Below are 10,332 nucleotides of genomic sequence, written 5' to 3' on the forward strand. Positions count from 1 at the left end.
TTTGAAGCGTGTCAAACTCAATTAAAGGATTACCACTGCATGCACGCAGTGAGTCAGGGCCAGCCATTTAGAGGAGCAAGACGAAGAAGAAGTAGAAGAGGTGGAAGAAGACATGAGAAATACATGAGGGTCCATCAGCAGAACTAATCATTTATGTGAAAATGATGAGGAGAAATGTTTTCATTATAATTTAATTATGAATTTAAAAAAATATACTGCTTTTCCACTTTAAAGCCGTGGGCACTGAAGTCCGTGGTCTCCTCCAAACTCACTTTCAAACAACGCACCAAACTCAAAGTCATTCCAAAAGTTGTTCTTAAGAGTTCCATATCTACTAGAATGCCCGTAAGTAATCATTTTGACCTCTAGATTCCAAACTCGATAATCCTGCATGATAAATACCCAATTGAGAGATTAATACTTTTATTGTGTTGAGAACAAACAAAGTTATTGCACATAATATACATTTAAAAAAAGGTCAAAATGACCGCTGTGGGCGTTCTAGTGTAAATTAATTGCACAAATTAACCAGAATTCCAAAATTAGATTTTTCTCCTCTTGTTATTTTTTGTTTTGGCTCCAAGTTAAATGTTTTATGGTCACTCAGGATTCAGTAGGTCACGGGTTGGCTTGGGTCCAGCCTTAAAACTCGTTATATAAGGATTTTTTGAAATGTCTATGGAGAAAATGAATGTGAAACTGCCGGGGCAAAAGATGGCACGTGACTGGTCTATAGAGCAGTCACGTTTATTATTAAAATAATAAAATCAGTTTTAAAAGTTTGTTATTAAATCATTTTCTTCTCACCTGAACTTTCTTTGGCTGTTCCTTTAAAGCCACCTGTTGCCATGGTAACACAGCTGTCACTCAGTCACTCTGCTCCTCCTATGAAGACCTGGGGGGCTTTCGAAAGTTAACACACACACACACACACACACACACACACACACACACACACACACACACACACACACACAGCAATACACACACACAGCAATACACACATACTGCTATACACAGATGAATGGACAGAGAGAGAACAGAACAGGAGGTGAGTAGAACTAAAGCACACACATAGAAAACACACACGCACACAACTAGCTGTTATGTCCCATATTCTTGTGTGTGTGTTTAAATTCAAGGTATGTGAGCTAATGTTGACTGTACCGTACATGGGCTGTGCTGCGATTACCACACACACACACACACACACACACACACACACACACACACACACACACACACACACACACACACACACACACACACACACACACACACACACACACACACATTTGTCTGTGTTGAGCTGTGAGTTTCTGACATGTTAACATGAAGATTTCCAAGGCGCTGTGTGTGTGTGTGTGTGTGTGTGTGTGTGTGTGTGTGTGTGTGTGTGTGTGTGTGTGTTTACCTAGCTGTTAATATAGTTAACCAGATCAAACAGAAAACACACGCTGACCCACTGAACCAACCAATCACAGATGCAGGTCGACTAAAAACGAAACAACTAATCACAGGCTGACTTACTGAGTGCCTTACTCCTCTCCCCTCCTCTCCACAGATGGACTCCATCAGGATCCTGCTGAGACAGGTGATAGAGAGTGATAGAGTGACACAGAGGCAGACAGAGAGAGAGTGATAGAGTGACACAGAGGCAGACAGAGAGAGAGTGATAGAGTGACAGAGGCAGACAGGGAGAGAGTGATAGAGTGACAGAGAGGCAGACAGGTTAGAGAGAGTGATAGAGTGACACAGAGGCAGACAGAGAGAGAGTGATAGAGTGACACAGAGGCAGACAGAGAGAGAGTGATAGAGTGACAGAGGGGCAGACATGTTAGAGAGAGTGATAGAGTGACAGAGGCAGACAGGTTAGAGAGAGTGATAGAGTGACAGAGAGGCAGACAGGTTAGAGAGAGTGATAGAGCGACAGAGGGGCAGACATGTTAGAGAGAGTGATAGAGCGACAGAGGGGCAGACAGGTTAGAGAGAGTGATAGAGTGACAGAGGGGCAGACATGTTAGATAGAGTGATAGAGCAACAGATAGTTGGACAGGTTAGAGAGATTGATAGAGCAACAGAGGCAGACAGGTTAGAGAGAGTGATAGAGCGACAGAGAGGCAGACATGTTAGATAGAGTGATAGAGCAACAGATAGTTGGACAGGTTAGAGAGAGTGATAGAGCGACAGAGGCAGACAGGGAGAGAGTGATAGAGTGACAGAGGCAGACAGGGAGAGAGTGATAGAGTGACAGAGGCAGACAGGGAGAGAGTGATAGAGTGACAGAGGCAGACAGAGAGAGAGTGATAGAGTGACAGAGGCAGACAGGTTAGAGAGAGTGATAGAGCGACAGAGGCAGACAGGGAGAGAGAGTGATAGAGCGACAGAGGCAGACAGGGAGAGAGTGATAGAGTGACAGAGGCAGACAGGGAGAGAGTGATAGAGTGACAGAGGCAGACAGAGAGAGAGAGTGATAGAGTGACAGAGGCAGACAGGTTAGAGAGAGTTATAGAGCGACAGAGGCAGACAGGGAGAGAGTGATAGAGTGACAGAGGCAGACAGGTTAGAGAGAGTGATAGAGCGACAGAGAGGCAGACATGTTAGATAGAGTGATAGAGCGACAGATAGTTGGACAGGTTAGAGAGAGTGATAGAGCGACAGAGGCAGATAGGGAGAGAGTGATAGTGACAGCGAGGCAGACGGGGAGAGAGCGACAGAGAGGTAGACAGGGAAAGAGTGATAGAGTAGGTGTGTGAAAATTCTTGGTCATTGACATAGAAGGGTCTTTGGACATGGAAGAGAGTCTTCGGTTCATCTTTTCCTGATGAATGAGGGTCTCTATCTCTTTCTCTCTGTCTCTCTCTCTCTTTGTCTCCAGTCTCCCTCTGTGTCTCTCCACCAGTCGGTGGCCGAGGACAATGAAGGGGACGGAGACCAAAGAGTTGAGATGAGGTTTGCCCATTCGGAGGCGGAGAATGACCTGGAGGTGGGGCCTAACAGCGACATCACAACATTGGTGCTGCATTATCGCCGTGGTTACCGGAGAGCAGCCGCTTACCTCTGTCTGTCTGCTACCATCATCTTTACCACCGGTACACACACACACACACACACGCACACACACACACACACACACACACACACACACACACGCACACGCACATGCACATGCACACGCACACACACACACACACACACACACACACACTGTATTCTTGCATATCAAGTGTGCCATCTTCCCAATAGTAAGACAAGAAGATACATGCCCTTCTCTTCTCTGTGTGTGTGGAGTAGAAACATAGCGAGCACTGGTTAGCTTTAATGAATGGTAGTCAATGGTCTTAGTGGAAGTGCACTACTTCCAGCAGCACCTGGCTACCATGCAGATTTCAGCTAAAAACAGGGTGTAAATAACGTATTTTCAAGTCAACATGGCATCTCAGGGCTTGTGGAGACGTGGATTATGCCAAGTGACCAGTATGGAAGCATTTTGTTTGTTTGTTTTCTGTTTTTTTCTTACGTTACTCTTTTTTACTTTACATTTTTACTCATGTTAAGCTAGCCAGTATCAGTCACTGTGCTAAGCTAACTAGCGCTTGCTATTTTTCTACTACACGCACAGAGAAGAGAAGGACATCTATCTTCTCATCTTATCGGGAAGATGGCAAATAGGTGAATCTCCCAAAATGTTGGCGTGTTCCTTTGGGCATGGCTTGTGTCCTTCCAGCCTTTCTATTGGGCTATGCCGTGTTTGGTGGGCGGGGCCTCTGCAGCCCGGCAGAGAGCCCAGAGGAAGAGGAAGGGGGCGGAGCCAGCCGTCCTGCAGAGTTAGGGGCAGGGCTTCACCTGGGGGAGCTGAGGGGCCGCATGAGGACACTGCTGCAAGAGGAGGACATCGAATCTACTGTCAGGTACACACACACACACACACACACACACACACACACACACACACACACACACACACACACACACACACACACACAGTTCACACACAAAACCAAATCTGACTGCAGTAGGACTGGGTATCGTTCAAAGCTTTTCGGTTCCTGACCCAGCCAAATTTGAACGATTAAAAATGTTGCCAAGTATTTACCAGTAAAGTAAAGTTTCAAACCAGTATTCTCTGCTCTGAAACTGTGGAGGTGTCTGCTGAAGTGCTCCCCCCCTTACTGCTGCATGACCTGATACATTCTGATGCATTTTTTTTTATTATTGGTTCACAGAACTTATTGTGTAATAAGTCTGGAGCATAAGCAGGTCCGCTTCAAACCCAACATCAAGAACAGTACAAAAACTGAAATGGCAATATTTAAGATTTGGATTGAAACGAATGTCTAATACTTTTAGATGCTTACTATTATGGACATAAGACCCCAAATTACATAGTTAGAAGGTTCTTGTGGATTTGGGTTTCCAGGGGCTTTAACAAAAATGTAACTTCAGTCAACCCCTCCCTATACCTCCTTCTCCCCTCCCAAACCCATGCACAGGTCTGTCACATGAACATGCATGTGCATGAATCACGTGCACACACATAGGATGTCTTGTCCTACTGTACTACACGCGAGTGGACATTGAGTGAACACTTTATTTATCAAGTGCGCTTGGACGTTGCAACCAAAGACAACTTCACATGTTTGTTAGTAGTGTGATTATCTGAAATAAATGGATTACCATTGTGCTTTAGTTCTTGATCGACATGAAAGATCTCACCATCAATAAGATCCCTCTCTCTCTCACATTCAGGCTGACATGTTGTGCACTTGCAGTGTGCAAATAGTTGAGTTGTTTTTATCAGTGCGTCATGGTCGCGGACCTAGGCGGATTATGACATCTTGGGCCCCTGGGCCAGGATGCATAAAAGGCCCCCATCATAGCGCACATACCCGCAATTAAGGCCAGAATAACAATAAATAAATTCACCTGTATCTCAATAACAGGATTTACAGCACAGATACACTCAATTAAAGCCAAAAGCAGTAACCCTCTAATTGTCCATAAACGTATGGAACATTTTGTCCAAAATAAAGGGAGGGGGGCCTTTTAAGTGATCATTTGGTCCCAGGCCAGGGCAAGACACGCGGTGGCCCTGCGAAGAGGCTCTGACATGGGCCACCTGAGCTTTTGGGGCCCCTGGGCCCATGTAGGTCTGGGCCCCGTAGGCCCGTTCAGTAATACAGTACATCCCTCGCGGTCGAAAGGATAATACAGCATCATCATGCACATAGTCTCTCTGCCACACAGCTGCAGTCTGCAGAGCGCACAGACAAAACTAAATGTGCGCTGCTCGTCGCTGGTTGTGTGTGTGTGTGTGTGTGTGTGTGTGTGTGTGTGTGTGTGTGTGTGTGTGTAGGCATGTGAGCAGTGCTCCTCACCCTCCAGGTTCTGCTGAGGGAACGTCTCTGGCTTCAGAGATCCTCCATCGCTTCAGGCAGCTGCAGATGGACCACACCTGGACCCACTCTCTGTACGCCACACTACAGTTCCCCCATAGGTAGGGTTGTCACGATACTGGAATTTCTAACTTTGATACCGATACCGTTATCAATATCCGATACCATTTTCGATACTACGGGGGGGATGGCAATACATTCAAGAGGCACGAAAAGTAAAAAAAAAGATGGACAGACGCATGCTTCTCCATGATAAAACTCATTCAAAACTTTGCACTTACACAGCAGATTACACCTGCTCTAGTCATCAGCCTATCAGAACACAGCAGATTACCCCTGGTCTAGTCATCAGCCTATCACAACACAGCAGATTACCCCTGCTCTAGTCATCAGCCTATCAGAACACAGCAGATTACCCCTGCTCTAGTCATCAGCCTATCAGAACACAGCAGATTACCCCTGCTCTAGTCATCAGCCTATCAGAACACAGCAGATTACCCCTGCTCTAGTCATCAGCCTATCAGAACACAGCAGATTACACCTGCTCTAGTCATCAGCCTATCAGAACACAGCAGATTACCCCTGCTCTAGTCATCAGCCTATCACAACACAGCAGATTACCCCTGCTCTAGTCATCAGCCTATCAGAACACAGCAGATTACCCCTGCTCTAGTCATTAGCATATCAGAACACTTTTAGCTTGTTGAAGCAACAGATACCCACCAATGATAAGTAGAGGAAAATCAGTAGTATGTTTGATTTTTCATTAAGAAAAATCACTGCTGGAATCGATACTATGTAATATTTGTGTGTTTGTGTGTGCGTGGGGCGGGGGGGGGGGTCCGTGCATACCGGTATGTGTGTGTGTGTGTGTGTGTGTGTGTGTGTGTGTGTGTGTGTGTGTGTGTGTGTGTGTGTGTGTGTGTGCGTGTGTGCGCGTGTGTGTGTGTGTGCGTGCAGGTTCCAGAGGAACTCCCTGTGGCTGGTGGATTCTGCTGGTCTGATCTCAGAACAGATTACTCTCAACCCGCTGGACTTCTGTCCATACAGCGCTACAGGAAGCACAACGGTACCACGCAGACTATTATTGATTTGATGTTAAAATTTTGGAAGCTTTTCCCTCAAACCCCGCCCTCACACTCAAAAATCTTGCCCTTAGACTTGCTCTGCTTGTGCTCAAACTCTGTGATGACCTGGAACTCAAATGGGTAAATTTGAATTCCAGGCAAACCCACTTGGGGTCACGACCCCAAGGTTGGGAACCCCTTCCCTACAATGTGTTTTTTTTGTGTGATTTGTAATCAGAGGGTAATAGCGCATATAGCCTACCACGGGGAAGGTTTGAAAGTATAAAAAATTGGATACCGCCCAAACCTCAACATTTATATTGAATTTTCTTACACTTTTCAGACAGTATACATCACCATGGTAACCATTTTCCTGGGTATCGCCGAATGGCCTACCCTCGACGTCCTGCCCCCCCCCCCTCCCATATAACGATATACCACAAATTAATAGAAATACAAGGATGTAAAGTAAATCACTTTTAAATTAGTCTTAAATTCATAACTCACAGCAAAATAATGGAGCCCTTTGACTGTATACAGTACATATGGCAGAGCGCCTCACCCAAGAGCTGCTTGAGTGAGCACCGTCGCGCGTCACTCGTCACTGCCTCTGGCTGGGTTGGGTTGCCAGGTACCACGACACATATCCTACAAATCGGGAGATTAGCGGGAGAAATTACCAAGCGGGAGCACAGCGGGAGAAAGGGTTAAAAATCGGGAGACTCCGGCCTAAATCGTGAGTGTTGGCGGGTATGCCTGCCCTTAACAAGTTGTACATTGACCTTCTCCCGCTGTCTCTCTCTAGGGGGGCGTGGTTTACGCCAACTACGGCCGGCCCGAGGATTTTAATTGGCTGAAGAGCGCGGGCGTGTCAGTGGCTGGCTCTGTGGTGGTGATGCGTGTCGGGGGCGGGGTTAGTTTTGCTGAGAAGATCTGGTTGGCTGAGAAGAACGGAGGAGGCGGAGCTTTGATCTACCCTGACCCCGCCGACCTTCCACAGGACCCCCGCCGCCTCGGACTCAACACACACACGGCCGTGTCCGAACACGTAAGACACACACACACACACACACACACACACACACACACACACACACACACACACACACACACACACTCACTCTCTCTCTCTCTCTTTCTCTCTCTCTCTCTCTCTCTCTCTCTCTGTTGTTTAGTTGATTAATTTAGTTGTACAGGGGGAATGCACATCAATCAACATTACTGCAAATGTGCCAGATTTAGCTGGGTAGCTAATTTACTGTACAGGGTAACAAAATCTGAATTTATGGAATAAGGGGGTAATAAAGGGGGACTTATAAATAACTTTATACTGTACCTATTCTTGTAACTGGGTACCTATTCTGTTATTATACTGTAGCTATTTTTGTAAGTACCGCGTACCTATTCTGTTGTTACAGGGTACGTATGACCTATGTGTCACTGTCAAACTCACAGCTTACTGTATATTATGTCCTTAATGCTATGGACAGGTTTTTACCATCACAGTGGCAGAAAAAAACTCACTCATTAATGCCATCTGCTGGTTAACTAGGAACACATCTGCCAGCATCCCTCCCTCCCTCCCTCCCTTCCTCCCTCTCTCTGTCTCTCAGTTTTTCCCTCTCCCATCCCTCTCTTTCTCTCTCAAATTTGGCTAGGAGCCATTGCCATACCAAAACGATGCCCTTGCATGCAGGCAGGCAGACAAGTGCTAATAGAGACACTGCGTAACGCGTCATCATTCAGAAGCCACGCCCAAGACGGGGGAAAACAGAAACCCCCCCTCCAATCCTGGCGTTCTCCTATGTCACGTGCATGGTTGCGTGTTGCACAAAAAGATTGTATATACGGAAGATGAACACTCCAACTTACTTCTTTGACAGCTAGATCCACATTTTTCTTCTCGCCAATTCTCAATGGCTTCCTTGTTTTGCTCAGGAGTACAAAAAAACTTTAACTGGCGATTTCTTACATTTGTTATCTGTGCAGCCCACCACACAACAGCTTTTAGCTATGTTTAATTCAAGGAAAATGACGCTGGTGTGTGGAAATGAACGGAGCTTTTCCCCCGTGATGGGGGAAAAGGTTGTGTTCACACACCTGATTATCTTTTAGCCATGTTTTCGGAGTGTGTTCCATGTCTAACATCCTGTTCCTCAGTACCAACCAATCAGAGAGCATTTCCTTGTGTGTCCTAACAATCCCAGGTGCACCTGGGGTCAGGTGATCCTTTCACTCCTGGGTTTCCTTCCTTAAACCACACCCAGTTCCCACCCATCCAGTCCTCCGGCTTACCACTCATCCCAGCCCAGCCAATCAGCGCCACCGTAGCTGCCAAGCTGCTCAGGTAAGCCCCGCCCCTCCGCACTGACCAGTCAGGTGACCGTGAGCGCACTAGTAAACCCGTCAGCTAGTTTACCTCTCTACCATTTAGCTTAGTCTGGGCACCTTTCACCCCGCTTTTTGTCATGGGGGCGTAAACCCCGGAACCAGAATTAACACCGGAAGGCAGTGCGCCAAAAAATGTCTTTGTTGCCGTTAGCTTGACGTCTCTTTCCTCGATTAATTGTCTGATGCAAAGCTTCTGTATTGGCTTAAAGGATGTGAGATTGTGAATCCGCAATGTTTCTAAAAGAACTTCTTCAAAAACTTCATTCGGTACGTCCATCTTTTGTTTTGTTGTTTGCCGTTCTGATACTTGTGTCAAATTGTCAAGTTAACGTAAAAGTTGACGAGCTAGAAACGCTGCCCTTCCGGTCTAGGGCGGGCTCTAGGCCGGAACCAGGTAGGGTGACAAAATCAATTGTGAACGGAAGCCAGGCTCTTTCTCACCGAGAAGAGCCTGGTGACGCAAGGTTAATTTAGCTAGTTTACTGCTTTACCAGATAGCAAGGTACTGTATTTAGCACTCTACCAGTCAGTTAAAGGTACTGTATTTCTTAGGGTGGTTTCCATCAGTAGTCAGGCAAGTATACGGACTTGCTGCTTAACCTATCATCATTAACGTTGATAAGTTGATATCTAATTCGTAATGAAAGCAAAAGCTAATACTAACGGCTACTCACTATTAGCAACACAGCTCGCTTTTACACTATACATTTTAAGTTCATCACAGTATAGAAAACAATACGCAAACTCATATTTACCTCTTCTATGAGTAGATCACAGATACTTGGCAAATGTTGAAATGTAGCCTCTTCTTTATTGGCAGATCGCAAGTCAACTAGGTGCATATCGCCACCTGTTGTACGGGAGTGTGTGGATACGTAAGCATGCCCGGGAACGGAACAACATTTCTAATGTGAAAGGGCCGGCGGGGGAGAGGAGAGGCACGGAACGAAAGCATCCGTTCCTAGTGTGGAAATGCCCTTACTCTCTGTCTCTCCCTCCCTCTTCCTTTCTCTCCCTCAGCCAGTTATCTGGTCCTTCCTGTCCTCCATCTTGGCGCGGTCGCTTGCCGTATGTGCGTTGTGTTGTGGGTCCAGACTTCAGCTCCGGACGCAGAGTCAAGATGGCCGTCCACAATGTCATGACGCCCGTCCTGCTCAACAACATCTTCTCCTCTCTGGAGGGCCGGGTCGAGCCAGGTAGAGAGAGAGACAGACAGAGAGACAGACAGACAGACAGACAGACAGACAGACAGACAGACAGACAGACAGACAGACAGACAGACAGACAGACAGACAGACAGACAGAGAGACAGACAAGACAGACAGACAGACAAGACAGACAGACAGACAGACAGACAGACAGAGATAATGCCATGTCACCAGTTCACTGATATTACTGTGTAAACCAGTATCATATAATTTTATATAATTTTCAGACCACTATATCATATATTCATAATATTTCCATTACTTCATCCT

At 46.3% G+C, this 10,332-nt stretch overlaps 1 protein-coding gene across 1 annotated transcript in view; it reads left to right on the forward strand.

The window, feature by feature from the left end:
- Positions 1–339: 339 nt before the first annotated feature.
- tfr2 (transferrin receptor 2) overlaps positions 340–10,332 on the forward strand; it is a gene marked incomplete at both ends in the record, with an annotated part of 19,050 nt that continues 9,057 nt past the window's right edge. Inside the window, 9 exons of the mRNA XM_083654691.1 lie at positions 340–345; positions 1,565–1,594; positions 2,879–3,092; positions 3,728–3,911; positions 5,357–5,497; positions 6,357–6,465; positions 7,269–7,511; positions 8,671–8,810; positions 9,875–10,050. Of these exons, the coding sequence (XP_083510817.1) occupies positions 340–345; positions 1,565–1,594; positions 2,879–3,092; positions 3,728–3,911; positions 5,357–5,497; positions 6,357–6,465; positions 7,269–7,511; positions 8,671–8,810; positions 9,875–10,050 (1,243 nt within the window). The remainder of the gene's footprint in view (positions 346–1,564; positions 1,595–2,878; positions 3,093–3,727; positions 3,912–5,356; positions 5,498–6,356; positions 6,466–7,268; positions 7,512–8,670; positions 8,811–9,874; positions 10,051–10,332) is intronic.

The sequence above is a fragment of the Poromitra crassiceps genome, assembly GCF_964638095.1.
Source record: "Poromitra crassiceps genome assembly, chromosome: 18".
In the NCBI taxonomy this organism is placed as follows: domain Eukaryota; kingdom Metazoa; phylum Chordata; class Actinopteri; order Beryciformes; family Melamphaidae; genus Poromitra; species Poromitra crassiceps.